At 42.0% G+C, this 19,502-nt stretch overlaps 1 protein-coding gene across 3 annotated transcripts in view; it reads right to left on the minus strand.

The window, feature by feature from the left end:
• The window catches only part of nfkb1 (nuclear factor of kappa light polypeptide gene enhancer in B-cells 1), a 47,445-nt gene that overhangs the window by 19,578 nt on the left and 8,365 nt on the right, over nt 1-19,502 (minus strand). For 2 of the 3 annotated variants that reach the window (XM_030396749.1, XM_030396750.1), the window contains exons 6-12: nt 12,184-12,335; nt 11,936-12,099; nt 11,647-11,805; nt 3,609-3,713; nt 723-814; nt 447-585; nt 1-120 (exon numbers count right to left, since the gene is read on the minus strand). The exon at nt 1-120 is cut by the window's left edge and continues 45 nt beyond it. In XM_030396749.1, coding sequence (XP_030252609.1) covers nt 1-120; nt 447-585; nt 723-814; nt 3,609-3,713; nt 11,647-11,805; nt 11,936-12,099; nt 12,184-12,335 — 931 coding nt within the window. The remainder of the gene's footprint in view (nt 121-446; nt 586-722; nt 815-3,608; nt 3,714-11,646; nt 11,806-11,935; nt 12,100-12,183; nt 12,336-19,502) is intronic. The other variant, XM_030396751.1, reaches the window with a different exon arrangement.

Raw genomic sequence — 19,502 nt, forward strand, 5'->3', positions numbered from 1 at the left:
CTGGACCTCCTCCTCCACCTCGGTACAGACCTCCTCCTCCTCCTCCTCCTCCACCATGACCACTGAAGTCATGGAAAGTTGGTAATGTCTTCTGTCTCTTCCTCTGCACCTCCTCCTTGTCTGAAAAAGGAGACACAGATCAGCAGGAGGCAGTGTTCACCAGTGTGTCACTGCAGCTCACCTGTTCATAATGATCCTCTGATGTCACAGTAATGCACCTGAGGTTTCACCGTTTACATCTACAGATTAGAAAACGCAATAAAAGTTTCATAGGAAATTCTATATTGTTTTTAAAATGCATAAACGGATGGAAAAGAAACCAGCCTGTATTTTACAGTTTGTCAGGCCTTCTCCCGGTCTGTGAAAACCACACAACAAGCTCTACCAATCAAAGCTCTCCAGTTTGAGTTGAACCTATGACCTGAGGGCGGAGCTACCTGACCTACCTATGATCTGAGGGTGGTAGGTGAAGGGTTTTGGCTCGCTCGTCTCGTTGTCAGACTTCCTCTTCAGCTGGACGAACACCGACGTCGGCTTTTGCAGATTCTGGTCTCTATACTTTGGAGTCTTGAACACAATGGCGAACTGATAGCAGAAAACACATCACCATGTTAACATGATTATGAGTCACGACCACTCATTGGCCAGGTGGATAAAAATATTTAACATCAATAATTCAAACTGATATTACTCCTGTAGTTATACTAATTGGTCACACTCACCTGTCTGTGAACGTCTGTCGGGGAAAAATCTCCCAGGGCCTCCCAGGTCAACCCTGTATCGTCTTCTTCAAAGAAACGAACCTGGATATCATCTGGAACCACCACATACATTTCATTTTCTGTTTTAAAGGAAGCAGTAAATATTCTCCATCTCAAAGATTATTTGTATTTTCAGGTGTTGACATTCTCTGACCACAGAGCTCCTCCTGCTGATAACGCTGTTCATGTACAGACTAATATTAATTTGATTTGACCTCACTGGAGCAGCTGCACTGGAGGATTACAGTGAGTTGAGTCCAGATCGGCTGCTGGTTCTCCGACAAGAAAAAACAAAACAAAACAAAGAGGGATAAGCTGACGGACCTGGAGCAGGACAAAAAAAGAAAAAACATCATCAGACCCTGAATCGGTCTGTTCCTCCTGAGGGATTTACATATTGGAGGGGAATTCCCTGAAGCTGGACTTCCTCCCGGAGAACAAAACTGTTCAGTCACAGCTTACACACATCTTTACTCTTCACTGCATTCAAATGAAGAGTAAAAAAAAGTTAACTATTTGAGCTCAAGAAAAAAAAAAACAGCTTCAGTAGCTGTACGTTACTACAATTATAAAGGATCTGATGCAAAAAATTTAGGGGTGGGAAAAATAATCGATTCTTAGATTAATCGCGATTCAGACGTGGATGATTCTGAATCGATTCACAAATGTCAAAAATCGATTTTCTACATGTTAATTGACAACGTAATGTTGACGGAATGCAAGAGGCGGAACTCGGAAGTGCAGCACTCGGACAGTCGACGGTGTGCACAAAACAAAAAACATGGGAATGTCGTGAATGTCTGTACTCACAAACAACTCATGGGTGGAACAGTCTAAGGCATTTGTTCACGCCGAGCGGCTAGAGAGCGGTGTGGAGACCGCTGTTAGCTGTTGGCTGTTAGCTATTAGCTGTGGCGTTGAGTGCGCAGCGTCCAGGTTAACTTGTGACACCTGTAACTATTTCTGTCATTCCGCCGTGCGTTCAAATGGTTATTTAAAGCCATCGTTCCCAGCCGCATACATCGTTATTAAACTGAATCCAAGTCGATGTGAAAACTGTAAACTGTCATACAGCCCGCACAGTATGTTGAAATCCAGCCCGAACTCAGTGTGAGGTCAGTCAGCTGTGGCAAAGTGTGAGACGTCCAGATCAACCTGTGATACAAACACCTGTATCGACCGTAGACCAGCTGCAGCTGTATTAATGTACTACATGTATGCTGCTACAGGAACACTTTTCTTTTCCTTTTGGGTCTTTGCAAAGCAGCATGTTTGCTAGCAAATGTAACCTTCCAGTTGACTGGCCACATTTCTTTCATTTGTTTTATTAATTAAATATATTGGAAGTAAACTAAGTATGGATCATTACAAATACTTTGCTTTGAAAGTGCCAAGTAGTCACACAGTGAGAAAAAGTAGGAAGTGATTAGCAAACTCAGATTTAATTATTATTAATATTTAAATCATGCATGGAAATGTACATAAAAAAATAGCTGCAACGAGAATCGGTTTAGAATCGAATTGTGAGGTGCCAAGAGATTCCTACCCCTATAAAAATTGCATCAAAATGTGAAAAATGTCTTGTGTGTGTTGCCGAATACTGAAAATGAAGGTTAAAAGAGAACAACAGAAACTACAGGAGATCTTTCCACTCTGTGTTCATCAGACTGTAAACAACTAAGAAGTAAAAATACGAACTGATGTTTCTGTTTGTTTCTCAGTTAACAGTTTAATCTTATTGATCCTGACAGTCACAAGTAAAAGCAGCTGCTCACTTTCATTTTGATTTGGGAAAACATCATTTTGTCCTCTAATTCAGGAACTACTGATTATTTATATTCTTGCATGAAATTGTTGAGACTTTGTGGACTGTTGTTGTGAGCACAGTTAGCCATGTTAGCTTGTGCGGTTTAACCCTGATCCTCCTGCTTTGGCCCCCAACACGTGTTCATTTTACCAGCTGCTGCAAGTCGAGTCAGTCTGACAGCAAACTTAATACAATAAAAACATGGTGGGAGCTTCTGCCTCCACAATCGGTGTGAAGATCTGCAATGACTTCTTCATTTTTTGCATTCACTTAGATCCTCTGGACGCTTTGCACACATCACCTTTACTGCCTAGACCTGCAGCTCTGAGACGATTTGGTTACAGGTTGGATCTGATGCAAGTTTAAAACACGTTGCCCTCTGGAGAAATCCAAGTCCTCTATCTGTTAGACACTAACAAGGATTATTAACGAACAGTACTCAATTTAATTCGACTGAGTGTTATAAATGAATCCTCTGATGTGTCGTCTGCGGGACACAAACACTGCTGCAATGAAAAGTCACATGAATATCAGTGTTTCCCACACAGTGACTAATTCAAGGCAGGGCGCAACAGAATCAACACTGATTGCCACATATTGCGTTTTGTTTTTTAAACTTTATTTTTTATCACTGCTTCAAAAACGCAGTATATTCATTCTTCTGTATTTTCTTTCACTGCTCTCCCTAGCGCAACTATCCCCCCCCCCCCCCCCCCCCCCCCCCCCCCCCCCCTTTAACTTAATGCTCCTTTAAACATGCCAAAGGATTTAACAAACGTTCCAGCAGGGGCGACATCACCTGATAAAACACAAACTTCGAGAAACTTTGTTTCTTTTAGTTCCCATACTCGTGACAACACTGTGACATCACTGTGAAACCAAAGAAACTGTTGACGTCTGAGCTAATGGGAAAATCCAGTCATCACTAGAGGAGAAACAACGACTCAGAGGGAAAATGAGGAATCAAACCTGTGACTGAATATTGGGTTCATATTCAGTTATTCATGTCAAGAGTTGTAGGATGAAGAATGATGTCTCACCTTTCTGGACTTTGTCACAGAGCAGGTAGACCTCCTCTCCTCCACTCACACAGCCAGCAGTTCGATCCATCCGTACAATCTTCAGGTTAGAGGCGTTCGGAGCCTCTGAGGGAAAAACAAACACAGAGCAGGTCGGTCAGTGGAGAGCCTCACAGGTGTTTCCTTACTGGACACAATGAGCTCACTGTTTAAGCCTCAATGTCTCTCCGATCCAGATTCAGATATATAAACGTCCACAATGACTCCTGGAACTTTCTCAATGACCTGAAGAAGTTCAGCAAGTTTGGAATGACAGACATCAATCAAACCGTGACTCGAGATGTGTCTATCTGTGTTGCTTTACAGTGTTTCCCCTAGGATGGAGTTGTAGCAGTGGAGGTGAGTGTTTGCCCGCGTGCAAAAGCAAAGCGCAAAGTGCACCCTGTCAGGAGGTTTCTATGTGTCTGTCGCCACCAGAGGGGCTCTTTAGGCTTAAGTACATAACAGTACATTTGTGCACAGTAATGAGCAGGGGAATTGTCTGTCTAGCTTACATATGAGGTGTCTCAAGCTTTAGAAAAATTCCCTTTTATTGAAATGTGTAATCTTCAAAACAATTATTGACAATAATTTCACAAAAAATATATTAACAACCAACCATCTCTCTATAAAAGCAAGGAATCTCTGTCTGTCTGTCTGTGTGTGTGTGTGTGTGTGTGTGTGTGTGTGTGTGTCTGTGCCTCAAATATCTCTGCGGATCAGGATCAGACTGACCTGAGAGTTTCAACATGGCTGCTGCGTGGTTCAATGGTGTGCAACTTCACATTTGTTTGGACTGCAATGATACCGTAAATAAATTATTTCATAAATGCTTTACAAATTCCGCACGCATTGTCCACCGGAGCCACCACAGTCATGTGCACACCAGAGCCAATCACTGCACACCGTAGCCACGTGCGCACCAGAGCCAATCACTGCAAAGCTCAAGCCCACGACATACCTTATAAGACAAGCGGATTGATACCTGCAGCGGCGCAAGCTGGACCGGGATTTTGCCAGTGGTTCAGTCCTGTTCTGTTCTGTTCTGTTCTGTGCATCTAAACTGACTGTTGTGGATTAATGAGATTAAACGAGTCCGGACCGAGTCTGTTCGGGTCTGAGGAGATCCAGAAACGCGTGGACAACAAAGTGGAATCGGAATTTGTGGATGTTCGTGTGTAGCTAGCTGCTAGCCGCTAGCCCACACGGCCCACCTACCGAGTCGACGGACCGGACGCACCGGCACGTCCAAAACCAGACTTAGGGTAAATAATGTCCAACACGCTTTTTCGCGAACATTGCCGTCACGTTTGCTTTGTGTCTGGTGCAGGAAGAAACGGTAAAAACGGGCTTTTGTCACAAAAGTGTCCAAGCAGCAAGTTGCGGGAGGGACGTCGGCGGATGAGTGACAGCAGCAGTGACGTGTTGGAGACAGCGACAGAGATAGCGAGTTTTGAGAGTTGAGAGATTTGTGACATATAGGGTGTTTGGAGTGTATAGTTAGTGTGTTATATAGTGTTTGGTGTAGTGTGTTTAGTGAGTAGTGGAGTCGTTTTTTTGTGTTGTGAGTCAAAACAAGGAGGAGACTGCTGAATGTGGAGCAGGCAGGAATGAGCTGAGGAGCCTGAGCCATTGCCTGCATATAAATGTAAATAGTTACACATAACTTTGTAAATTTCAAAAACTTATGCACAAATTTAGCAAACAACAATTTATATTTGCATTATAACTAATGCAAATGGTTCATTAAACATATTTGTGGTTTTCACAGTAAAAAATCCAACTTTGTTATTTTGTGATTTTAGGTCCATAGTGTTAATATAGTATGTTAAAATGAAAAAGTAACTGTACAGTCACACATGTGAGGTTGTGCTGAAAATAATGACACCAAGCAAGGCAAGGTAAATAGTTTTTAAGGTGAAATATAATGGTATAATCAAAAGTAGTCAAAAATAGCCAATTATATCCCTGACGTCCCACCTTCAAACACAACCTCATTTGGCCATCCATGAAAAAGCTACTTAACCTCCCACTTTTCTATAGGAATACACGCTTCCTACGGGCAATGCACTAGTACACAGTAAAATCACATAACACAAATAGAGTGTTGGGCAGCAATGTCGTTACAAGTAGCGGCGTTACTAGTTTAACTACATTTCTCAGCAGCGTGATGGTAGCGTCGCTGTTTTCTGAATTAAATAGCTTTTCAGTAGCTTAGCTCTTTTATTGACCAAGTAGTGCGTTAGCATCCAAACAAGCTACATTTTAATGAACACCTCTGAAGCTCAGCGCAGCGGAGCTTTCTGCTGCGGTCTGAAATAAAAGGATTAGTCAGTGACGCCACCGCCATACACGGCCATGTATGTGGACCTGACAAAAGCACTTCCGTATGACGGTGACATCACGTACCAATCCTTGGCTTGCCTAACATCTCTGCTGCAGGGGAATACAGACAGGCGAGCTTGAGTGAGTTACGTTACTTGATGGAAAGATGGCAGAGGGTGAGGAGGACGGAGATGAATTGATCCCGAGACAAAGAGACAAACTTAAATAATAAACAAATACAGTAACGTTACATATAGGAGGTAAGAGGTGGGGAAATGAGGGAACAGAGAAACGTTTGAAAAGTTTACATTACTCTGAATTATTACTTTTGTAATTTTTAACCAGCTGAGGGTACAACAAAAATGCAATTTCTACAAAACCAAAGTATGGTGGTTAGTCAAAAATATTAGCTTAAAATGTGTGTAGATATAGCTACTACTACAGAGTCGGCCTAATAAAAATACCTCATTTGAAACTGGCAGTTATATGGGATACTGGTCAGCTAACATAAGAGCTAAAAGGGGTCTCCACTCCGCTCTCGAGCCGCTCGGCGTGAACAAATGCCTCAGCCTGTTCCACCCATGAGTTATTTGAGAGTACAGACATTCACGACAAAGATATGAGACGACAACATGCACTTTTGGACGATTTGTGCTCTGTAGCGCTCGTCTAGAATACACATATACATGACTCGGAGCGATGAGCAGAATGTTTTTCCTGGTTAGCGGACATGGCTGAGGATCCCTCTCTCTCCAGAAGGGATTCTCAAACCACACCACCAGCACACCTGGGACCCTCGCAAGTTAAAATGAACGCCAGTCAAATTCATAACTAAACCAGAGCTACATGAACAAATGTCAACAACTGCAGCTAACAGTTAGCTGAGCGGGCTTGCTGGTAGCCAGCAACATTCCTGTACAGTGTACAGGAATCAGCGCTGCTAGTAAGGCAGAAGTAGTAGACCCTCATCGAGCACACTCCTGTAACCAATCATGCTCTTGACTGAGGTTAGGACCTCCTACCTCCTAATTTACATATGGACACAGAAATACAGAAATAAATATATGTAGGTGAACAGAAATACAGAAATACAGAAATAAATAAATGTAGGTGAACAGAAATACAGAAATAAATAAATGTAGGTGAACAGAAATGAAGAAATAAATAAAAAGCATTCATTCTTTTATTTATACTTTTATTTATTTATTTATACATTTATTTCAGCATTTATTTATTTATGCATTTATTTATTTATGCATTAATTTATGTATACATTTATTTATTTATTTCAGCATTTATTTATTTATTCCAGCATTTATGTATGTATTTATTTAAGCATTTATGCATTTATTTATTTATTTATACTTATGTCAGGTTTGGTCCTCCATAGGTAGCTTCGGTGTGGTGAAGCTTAATTTAATGTAGAGTAACTTGTAGCTTAGCTCACTACACTTTAAGTAGCTTGCCCAACACTGCACAACTACTAGAACAATCCAAAAGGTCTGTGCCTCTGTGAAGTAATCTGTCAGTAACTTGAGATTGACAGCTTTCGCGCTTCACAGTGGCCCTCGCGCATAGTCATGCTGCGTTCGAGACGGAAGGAATTCTCTTACTGCCTACTAGAAAAAGTACACTGGAACGCCACTCAAAGTCGAAGGGCTGTATCTTGCACTAAGCGCAATTGACTTTGTACACTGGCGCTTGTATAATTAGGGGGCCAAGCCCGAGGGGCTGAGGGAATGCGTATGCGAATATTTCTGACACAAAAAACTACATATATCCGCCTGCAGGGGGCGCTATAACCTAGGCCAACATGTTTTTGCCTATAACTCCCAAACCTTATGCCGTACATTCAAAAACCTTGTATCCCCAGATTCCCTGAATGGAGCTGAATCACTTTGCGATGGCCACGCCCAATTCCGGTTAGAATGTTTTTTCGCAAAATCGCAAAAAACTGGAAAACCTACTTTTTCGAACTCCTCCTTGGGATTTTGTCCGATCTGCGTGAAACTTGGCACGGACACTCTTCAGCTGGACCTGATCTAAAGTTATCAAAAGAATTTTGCTCGATCAAACTAAATGCTATTACCACCAAATTTGAGTTCCTTGGTTGCCATGAGACTGGGAAGGGATGAGCCGAATTTTGGCCACTAGGGGGTGCTAAAAATATCGGAAGTTTATATCTCCTGAACGGCTGCACTAATTTTTACTAAGTTTGGTCGGTATAATGTAGGTCCAATCCTGAGGCCATATCTTGAAGGTGGTCATTACTGGTCAATGTGGGCGTGGCTTAGTACAACAAATCCAAATCGGCATACATTCAGTCTTTTGCACTTCCACTGCACTTCCCATTACAGCGAATACCACGGCTCAGACGTTGGCCTGTGTCCTCACTTTTGCCCCGAGCCCGTCATCCTTTGGGGCCAACTTCCGTGGGCTCTGTGGTGCGTGGGGTCCGAGTCGTGCGGGGGGGCTTGGCCCCCATTCATAACTGTTTGCAGTTCTTGCTCCTATTTTTCATTCGACGCACATTGGAATTTTACCTCCACAGACGCACGTCCTTAAATTAGGGAATGAATTTGCGCTCCTGGGGCGGTTCAGCGAAAAGAGGAGGCGTGTTCTGGCGCAAACGTTCACTGGTGCTATTTTGCTGTTTCAGAAAACTCTTCCGCAACAGACCAGGAAAAACCTAGTCTAAAGTCAGTGGCACTTACTCAGATGCTATTTTAAGGGCGCATGCTTGGCCATAATGTAGTGTGTGCTCAACATGCATACACTTTGCTTCTCTCATCTACAAGGAAGCTCTTCCCATTTTTGCAAACCATACAAAAAAAAGTTGAAAAGATTTAAACAGAATAACTAATTGTTTTTCCCTCTGATAGGCATGTGACGCGCCCGCCGTAGCCGTGAGGGTCCGGGAGTGGCAATGCGCGATGTGCTCCTAGTGGAGCAAGTGGACGGAGATGGAGTTGGGGGAGGAGGAGGAAGGGGCTCAACAGGAGCAGGTGGTGCGTTTGGAGACTTGAGGCGATGCGCCTGAGAGGCAGCAGCAACATCGCCACACAGTCAAGACGGGCATCAATACCTTGCCGCATCCCGGACAGTGCGGTCCGGTCTGACAATGCTGCCACGGCGTGTAGTGGGTCTGGATCCTCTGCACCTTGGTGTTTGCGCTGCTCTCTCCTTAGCTGGCCCTTCCGCACTGCTTGGCCCGTGCGCACTGCTCCCGAGGCCCGGTGCGATGTCCTGGGGATGCCAGCCGTAGAAACAATTGTGGCAATTTGGATGGATTTCTCCCATCCCCATACAAGGCCACTTCTCGGTCTCTTACGGCCCTGACGAGAACGTCGGTCTCCTCGGCTGTGAACCGTTCCTGGCGTGTGCCTGGCAAATTCGCCATTATAATAGCAATCCGCCATGGAACAAGCGCGCCTGCTTTTAAAGGGAATGTGAGATGATGCTCTAATTGGTTTATTGCACGTTACGCCCAAACCACACCTATGAGTAATGTAGCTACTTCAGACCAACCCATTTTAGATTTGCGTCGGCCGCAAGAGTCATTTATCCCGCCAGCATAATAGCAACAGCGCCTGAGATCCACCCACAAAGCTACTTGTGTTTTGCGTTTGATACTTGCGTTTCAGATCGTTAAGATAGAGCCCGGAGTCCTTACTTGTGAACTCGGCACAAATCCATCTACCCCGAATGATTATCCTGAATCCGTGATCCACCTACCCGGCGCTTGTTAAAATCGTTGTGCTGACATTATCAAGTAAACTCAAAGTTTCTCGTTGCACCTTCACCAAACCTGTCGCTAACGTTACCTCCGTTGTGGTGTATGCTGAGAGACAGCGCAGCACAGCACGGCACGGCACGGAATAGCGGAGTTTAGCGCAGCGCATCACCTGCATCACCTGCATCACCTGCATCAACCGTAATGGTATATCTGGATGAATGTAGCGAAGGAGATCGCTTGCAAAGTTTCTTTGACAGAGACAATGATAGTTGCCAAGCATAATATGACAATAGAACCATGGATACTGGCAGCCGAAATTGTTATATTAAAGTTCATTATTTTAACAGCTGTAAGAAATAGTGTAACAGGCTTCATAGTCTCTACAGGTGGCCCACTGTGGTTCGTGATTTATTTTCATAAATCATTTCAAACAGGTGTGTGATTGACCTGGATATGAAACGTCCATAGCGCAAAATGATATAACGTTAGTTTCTAAAGAGACAAGACTGAGCCCACTCTCCACCTCCTCTCTCTCCTCGTTAAAAATAAATAAATAAAAAAATCAGCAGCTGCGGTCATATTTCAGCAGTGGCAGTCCGCCAGTGCTAGGTGCATATAGAGGAAACACTGCTATATGTGACAAATAGCAACTAGAAAGGATTCATCTTTGGTTCATCTCAACAGAAACTGATCAGATTTCCTCCTGGCTCTCCAGAGGACAAATCCTTTAGATTTTAAAGGCCTTCACATGTAAACTTCACAGCTGATTCTTTAAACAAACAACATTCTGACAATTTGTCTGTTCTGTTTTCATAGTGTGGCTGTGATGAACAGTGAACAATGATAATTGCTTGTTTAAAAAACCTCAGAAGATTAAAAAAAAAACAATAATCTGCAGTTCAGTTCTGAATCCAAAGTGAAAGTTGAGAAGGATCCTGAAGTGATGAGCAGGTTTCAGTCCTCTGAGGGGAAGCTGCAGCAGACGGAAACCAAAGCAGCAGGAAGAGGGAAATGAAACCAAGCGGCCTGAAACGACTAGTATACTCCTCAGAGAGTACACTGCTCGATAATCAGAGCTAAAGTCAGAAAACATCCCTCATACTCATTCGCTGTCACCATCATCATCATCTTCAAGAAGGACATGACTGACAGACAGCAAACAGCTGCTCAAAAAACTATAACGTGAGAGCAACAGCTGACAAAACTCTTAATCAGTGTCAAATTCATGAAAAATCAAGTCATCACAAACAACAAACTTACTGTTGAATGTAAACCTCTGCACACCTGTCAGAGTGGGAATATGGGTGGATGGCCCGCAGGAGCAGAGGGCAATTTATTAAGGTTAATCTTTGTAAGGCGTTATGAGGGTTTGAAATACAACCCGCCAAGTACCAACTGTGGGCATATTTTCCTTTGGTGAAGGGTACTGATGAGGTACAAAAAGACTCATCATTCAAAACCTTCAAAATTTCTTCTTAACAGAAAAAAACGTCTTTAGTTTTATTGCACGCTAGAGTTGATTAACTGTTGATCAATTTGTTTCAATAATTCTGCTTCATTTGGTTTGTATTATTTGTTAATTTCTGGCACATCATTATGTTAAAGTATATCATCCAGTCCACTCATCAGCTGCAGAGTATAAAAACAATATATGTCTGTTTTACTGCAGTCTGTTCAGCTTCAGACCTCACATATATTTTGGTTGAGGTGTGATCTCTTCTACCAGGTGGGAATGAAACTAATAAGAAAGTTACATTTCATATTTCATTGTTGTTCGATCAATAAAATACAGATTTACCCCTCAGGTAGCTGCCTGATGTTTCTTATGATTATCTGCCTGAAACAGTCTGTTCCGAAACCCCTTCCATCAGTAAACAAGCAGCAGATTGAAGAAGGCATCTCAAAACTTAACAGAATTATTGGACACAGCTGTGTGGATGTGTGACAGTTCAGACTCACTGCTGTCGTAGATTGGTTCAGACACTGCGGGCTCGAGTCGTCTGGAGAAACCTCCATCGCTGTCAGGGAGGAACGCCGTGAACATGAGCCGAACCACGCTGAGGTCCATTTCTTTAGCCTGAAGTGCCGCTGCGCTGCTGATTATACTGCGCTGGTGGTCTGAGGACAGAGGAAGGAAGGACATGCTTTAATTTGACGAGACGAGAATAAAAAACTAAATTGCAGTTTTCAGGTTTGTCAGGTAAGATCAAAGACACGCGCACACACACACACACACACACACACACACCGGTGAGGTCTCGGGGGATGCGGACTTCTCCCTGCAGCCCGTCGATCTCGGGGTGGATGGAGACTCCACAGTTGTATCCCATCCTGAAGGCTTCCATCATTCTCTCCTCCAGAGTCTTCGCCACATTCTTCTTTGTCACGTGGAGGATGCCCAGGTTTGGAAAACTAACAACAGAACACACAAGTGAGTGTCAAATGTGAAAGTTGTACTGGTTCTCTGTTTTTCTACTGGTTTACTGTCGTGCAGACCTGATGTTGGAGTCTTTGGGCTGCAGGTCGGCGATGCAGATTCCTTTGTCACACTGTTTCCCCACGAGACTGTGAGCATGGAGCTGAGGGTGGGGCGTCACCGCCGTCACTAGCTGCACCACCACACGGGCCGGACCCTGGTAGTTACTGATCTGAAACACGAGAATTCACAAGAATTTTACAGTCTGCATTTTAGGTTTGAGTTCAGTCAATGTAATACTTTGATACCCGTGATGCAATGTAAAAACATCGCTCCATATCATCATCTTCCGGTTATGCTTTTATTTTGAAATTCCTCTGGCACACCCACCTTTACCATGTAAGCACACCTCCTTCCTAAACATCAAACAGCTCTGCCAACTGTCAGGTAATGTAAGAAGCCCCTAAGGATGTTGAGGACATTTAGTCCGGTCTCAGGAATAAATTACCAATGTGGAATATTCTGGATTACAGAGAAAGACGAGGCAGACTTTGTGATTGGCAAATACTGTATTGTTGTCCAAAGATCTGATATATCATTTTGTAATTTGGCAGCTTGCTGTACTGACCTTGTCCTTCAAAACTTCATGTTAAAAGATAAACTTGTTTTTTGCTTTCACAGCTGGATGTCTGAAAGAACATCCTGTTTCTGGGCCTTGAAGAACACACCTGTACTTCAGTTTATTTGTTCTGGATCAAAGACCAACAGTAGAGCTCCTGAAGTCCTGATATACATTTTGATCATATTCCTGTTAAAACATCACATTAGTTGAAAGCAGCGTGATGTGTGAAGTGTGAAATATTGGCTGAAGGAGGAGATAAAAGAGGTTCAGCTGGACTGATGGGTCTCTATTAGAGGTTTGGTGTTTCTCAGTTTTTCTCTACTGTGGTTCACGAACACTTTCTCCTCTTGACACAGATGACTCACAGAAACTTTCCTCCATCACACAACACCTAACATCACAGGAGACACACTCTGCAGCTCCAACAGGCTCTAACATGGGCTTTAATACTGAACAAAACATTACAGAGGCCGACAGGTGTCATGGTGGAAAAATAAAATCACCAGAGTTCAGCTTTAGAAATTTGAGAGCAGTTTGTATAAATTAACGTGGACATACTTGCTTTTTCCATATCAGCATTTGTTGGATGGAACTTTTTTACACTAACTGAACCCACAATATGACCTTCACCTTCTGCAGTTTTGTTCACGTTTGCAGTCCGCTCAAGACTGCAAACTGTAATTGTATTGTAATTGATAGATTCTCCTGACTGTGTTCGACTCATCAACTAGTCTTGTGTTGAAATTAGTCAATCAACAGAACATAAACCAACAATCGTGAAAATTTAAAGACAAGCAGCTATAAAAGTGAGTCAGTTTTGAAGATGTACTCTTTAACATGAGTCATTTTTACCAATAATCACCATGTTCGTCACATTAACAACCAGCCGACCACAGCTTCCATTCAAAGACAGATTCAGCTTTATGAGTTCAGATCTATGATACTGGCAAAACTGACAGTGAAATTATTTTTCTGCAAATGGCTCTATTTGGAAATGAACAGATTGATCATTAACCAAATGAATGAAGGGGATGATTTTTGTAGGGGAGTTTTTTTTACAGGGCTTTATTTGATAAATGGATCAACAATGATCAATGAATGTATGCTGTTCATCCAGAGCCTATACGTCGCTCACAAGCAACAAACTCCCACAAATCTCACAATTTTTTTTTAATTGTCGCAAGTACACCACCGCCGCATCATATCTCCACCTTCACATCAGAGTCGGGTGTCGCGAGTGCTAAGGTAAACTAGATAACTATCTTGCTCAGTATCTACTCTTTGGAGTAGATTCCTCCCCGCCCCCCCTCCCCCAACAACTTACTGGTGTCATCACGTCAAGCACCCAGGCACCAGGTCGGGGAGTCAGAGGAGTGTCATCTTGAAAATAGGGCAATGACTCACCGGAGAAAAGGTAGACTTATTAGCTTAAGAAAACTTATAATAGATTTTATAAGTTCAATAGACATTCGCCAAATATTGATGGCCAGCTAAGGTTACGTAACATATAGGTAGCTTATGGGCCCGGTGCCAACTCAACTCAGTGTCGCTAACGTGAGTAAACTAATTGATAGCATTAAGCGAATATATACACGCCATGATGTAACTGCTGACTGCATTTTCAGATGAGCTTGTTCAAATATTTCTCAAAGAAGAGAAAGACACCTGATGAGGATGACGCTAGTCAGGTATCATTAGCCTTTTACTGACTCAAATGATGATGGTTAGGTAAAAAATTGTGTTCACACTTGTAATCAGATGTGATGTGAGTGTAAATTATCTAATGTTAACGTTTTATCTAATCGTATAAGACAAGTAACATTAGACAGGGAGGAGCAGTGGAACAAAGTGAAGGAGAGCAGAGTACAGCAGGGGGAGAGCCAAGTGAAGGAGCAGGAGAGCAAAGTGATGGTGCAGGTGAGAGAGATGAGAGTAGAGGAGAAAAACCTAAAGGGAAGCATAAGCTATCAGGCTGGGACCCTAAATTAAATAACATTTAAATTAAACATATATATATTTTTTATTTTATTGTTGTATTTTTTGTTATTATTTTTTATTTTTACATTCAGCCTTTAAAAAGCCATTTTCCATGCCAGTCATTCAATAAAAAGGGGGATTATGCCGGGCATAAAAGTAAAATCTGCTGTCAAGTGTCATTTGTTTAATCCCAGAATAACTGGCTCCAAAACAAATTTGAATATTCTGTTTTTTGTTTAACATGAAATCAAATTCATACTTATTGTGTATTTTAATCTTCCAATCCAATAATTCATGTCTCAGCATTGTTTTCTTCTTCCTGGTTTTTCTCTCTCACACACTGATTTTCATATTATCATCATTTGATTGTTTTGTAAGTGAGCCTTTTTACATGAAGGAAATCAGATGTGAAAAACACCACGTTCCTGTATCTACTGTGTGTGTGTGAATGTGTCAATGTGTGTGTAGGTGCAGGTATTTGCCTGCAGGAACGTTGCAACCGCCGCAGTAAATAAACGAACCCACTTCCTCTTCCCGGGTTCAGACGGCCAACCGAACTGCACCGGCTGACAAACTCAGTTCCTAGAAACACAGCGTGCACCACTGTTTAATGGTTTCCTGACTCAAACACATTGTTCACACTAAATATTTGTAGTATTTGCTGCTTGCTGCAGCTGAAGCAGTCGGGTGGAGTCAGCAGCAGAAGGTGTTTGATCCTGATGAGGTAAAACACAAACTGTCTCTGCAGTTATCAGAGCTTTACTGAAATAAATATCAGGAAATATCTGACTGCTTAATCTAAATCAAACACCAGGACCTGTGTCTATCAAGTCAAGATTATTTTATTTATGTATCCAATATCACAAATGGAGGGTTTCACAATCTGTGCAGCAGACGACACCCTCTGTCCATACAGCTTTGATTAAGGGCGTTTTCACACCTGCCTTGTTTAGTTCGGTTGAATCGAACCCTGGAGCGTTTACCCCCTTGGTGCACTTCGTTTGGGAAGGTGTGAACACATCAATCATATTCGGGTGCGGACCAAAACAACCGGACCGAGACCTTGTTGAAGAGGTGGTCTCAGTCCGGTTCCAAACAGACTCTGGTACAGTTCGTTTGTGGTGAGAACATGATCCAAACTCGATCCGACCCAACTGCAGGAAGCATCAGTGCTTAACCCTGAATTTCCACTGGATACGTGTCAGCTGCGTTACAGCCCGATCAGGTGTTTTGCTCCGCCGTCCGGTAACCCCCGGTTGCGTTTTGAGTCGGACACGGTGCAGTACGGTAGGCAGCTGGCGTCTCGAGGCCAAGGAGTTCCCGCGATAATCACATGATCACTCGCGACCGCAGTTATAGGTCTGTGTCATAAAAACAACAACACGAAGTGTTCCCGACCAAAGGATCAGCAGAAGAGCTTGTGTTTGTCTCTTTTTTTAGATTTGTGTGCTGGTGTAAACACGGAGTGTTTTATTTTGAAAATGTCAAATTGTTGTTGTTTCAGTGCTTGACTTCCTGTCTGCTCGGTGCTAAATTCCGCTGAATTGCTGCCTCGTTTTCGAAATTTAGACCAATTAGAGAGCAGTTTCCTCGCGCATCACACATTTTGGTCCACTTGTAAATGCTGCTGTGTGAACACAAACCAAACTCGAGGCAATATGCAACATTGTAACAAGCTGGTCCCTCATTCGGACCAGAGCAAACGAACTATAGGTGTGAAAACGCCCTAAGATAAACAAAAACTCATGGAGAAATTAAAAAAAGCTCAGTAACACAGAAGGATGTGTTACTGAGCATCCAGATATCCCAAACTGATCTGAAAAGAAGTTATTCACACCCTTTATTAAACTGAAATCTTCACTGTAGCTGCTAAGATAACAGTGATAGCCTGCAGACCCTCAGAAGTGTGTGCATAAGCTTGGCTGAACGTCGAGGGTGTAAATAATAGGGTGAATTTTACTTTTTTTGGTGAACTGTTCCTTTACAACAAAGATTTGATTTTCATGTATCTGGTGTGACTACACTCCTCGGGTAGAAAGAGGTTGAATAATCTCAGATTAAAATAAATGGAGGTTTGTCGAGGAGACTGAGGCATCAGACTCAGCCATCTGCCTTCTTCCTGAAGTAAAATGTAGTCAATCAATAACTGAGGGAAAGTGACTTCAAGTGCGAAACTAAAACAAGCAATGAGGTCAGAAACATAAAGCGAACAAGCTGAGTGGACAATTTCAAAATGTTGGTTGGCTGTGGCTGAACCGAGGAGGACGCAGATCTGTTGGTCACAGCAAAGGGTTAAAACCTGCCCTGGTGTTTCTGGGACAGAGTGGGCGCTCGCACACATATTACACCTCTGGATGAGGAGCTTTCATCTGTGAGCTGAAACTTAACACCTTCCAGCCTGTGACGCAATGCCACTTCCTTCTAATTACATGAGAGGAAATTCCCAACCGACGTGAAGAGGTGTGTCTGTGTGTGTGGACAGGTTCAGGCCAGCAGAGGACTCCTGAAAGGCTTTTTTAACCCAGAACTCAACTCCTCTCTGCAGCTGTAAAACTTAACTACAACTCGTTCACTATGTTTAATACTTCAACGTGTGGAAAGTTTTGACATCAGGAGCTAAATATGAATTAGAATTAAACGCATGGGTGAGGAGTTTTGTGCAGGAGTTTAAAGGGAAATACTGAAAACATACAAAATGTATTCTGTCACATTATGAAGACATTAAATCAATTCTGGCGATCAAAATTGGACCCGAATATTAACCTCACTTTCTAGACGAACTTTTCACAAAATTTTATGGAAATCTGTTCACTGACACGCAAAATCAACGTCTATAAAAGTTGAGAAGGTCAGAGGTCACAGACAATGATGAGGCAACAGGAGAGGAACAAAATTCACACAGAGGCAGAAATGTGTTTTTAGTTCAAATTTCAGTATCCATGTCTGGATCCAACTTCTTATATGTCAGGATTGGCTGCTTTTCTCTGACATATCTGACAATAAATGTAGAGTCTCTGGGGTTTGGACTGTCGCTTTGACAAAAGAAGAACATTTGGAGACGTCAGACAATCTTTCAATGATATTTTTTAAAGGTGGAAGATAACATGTCTCTGCGTATAAATCTGACTATGTGAATATTTTCTGGTTTCTTTCCTCTTATGTGACAGGAAACTAACTAACTTTGGGTTGTGGACAAAAACCCTGATCAACATTTTTAACTATTTTATAGACCGAACAACTGATCAATTAACAGAGAAAATAATCACCAGGTTAATTAACATTGAAAATCTTCTTCAGTTGTCAGTTGTTGTTTCCAGGAAAGATATTTCCTAGACGTTTTCCAGGAAATACCATTGTAATTGTGTACTTAGCGTAAGAGAAATAGGGAGTGTTCATTTGGTAAAGTATTCATTTGAATCAACCACTAGAAATGTGTACAATTCAACATTTACTGTATGAAACCAAACGTCTCTGATGATAAATGAACAATTAAAGAATGTTTTCTGTGTTAAGATCTTTTGAGGAAACGCCTGTTTTGCCAAACATTTGTTCATAGTAAAGTAAAGACATCTTTAACGAGAGGTTCTGAGGAAATCACGGGGAAATTAGAAAAAAACATGGTTTATGGTTCTTTAGATATTCACAGATTCACACTGAAGCAGAACATGAGCCAAAAGACGCCGAAGGGTGTAAATTGTTGATCTGAGGAAGGGTTTATCAATTAGAAAGTAAAAAAAAAAAAAAATCACAAATGTATGATAAGAAAGGTTTGATGAGTCATCATCATCAGCCCACTGCATCCACCACAACAACAGGAGGGGTTTTCCCAGTCTGAGCCTCAACATTCAAACACATGAGGACCGATCGATCTGATACTGAACACTTCCTGGTTTATTGTGATGACATCTTCTCTGTCAGGACAGGAAACATTCATCAGAACATAAATACAGTAAACCTTTCAGTTCTTACCGCGAAAATAATGATTAAAGATCAAATGGATCATTTAATACAAATTCTTATCCATTCATCTACAACCTAGAGGCAGAATGTTTCACCACATCCAGGTTTTAACATGTCTGATGTTTGAATTCCTTCTTTTATTTTCCAGTTCATAAATATGTCTTTCAAGGAGTTTTCAGATCCTTCAACTTTCCAAAAAACTGAAAGTTCTGAACAAAATCACAATCACAAAAATAAGGGGAAAAAAATTGTTATTTTTCCTCTTTTTGATAATTGACTCCAAGATGGTTTGATCTAAGGATAATAAAATGTTGCGACACTTAAGAGGAACATCTGTTCGGATGTGTCTATAATCTGGACTCATGTGAATCATATGTTGTTGTACATATTTGTTTCAGTGAAGTCTGTGAGCTGAAACAAAGAGTGGGACTGCAGCAGGAATCTGGGGATTTCCCGGTTTGGTCGAAACATGTGGGAGCTTCAGACTGCAAACATCAACAGAAACAAGAAGACGAGAAATTCAAGATCTCACACGGAGACAAGAAAGGACAGATCAGATTAGACAGACCTCAACAAACAAAGACTGATGTGATGGAGCTCTGGCTGAAATAAACAATAAAACAAATACAGTTTAAATATAACATTTTTAAATCAGCATTTCGAGTTAATTTTATGCTCACTGCAAAACAAGGATTTTGGGACACATACTTGCGGTCACTTGTAGGGTTAAACTGAGTTTAAACTGAGCAGTAATCAGGAGGATTTGACCAAAAGTAAGTAAATAAAAGTTGAAGTTTCTTCATACTGCGTCTCAGCATCTTGTCGCACTAATGAAGCTCA

Source organism: Sparus aurata, chromosome 18, assembly GCF_900880675.1.
Source record: "Sparus aurata chromosome 18, fSpaAur1.1, whole genome shotgun sequence".
Taxonomy (NCBI): domain Eukaryota; kingdom Metazoa; phylum Chordata; class Actinopteri; order Spariformes; family Sparidae; genus Sparus; species Sparus aurata.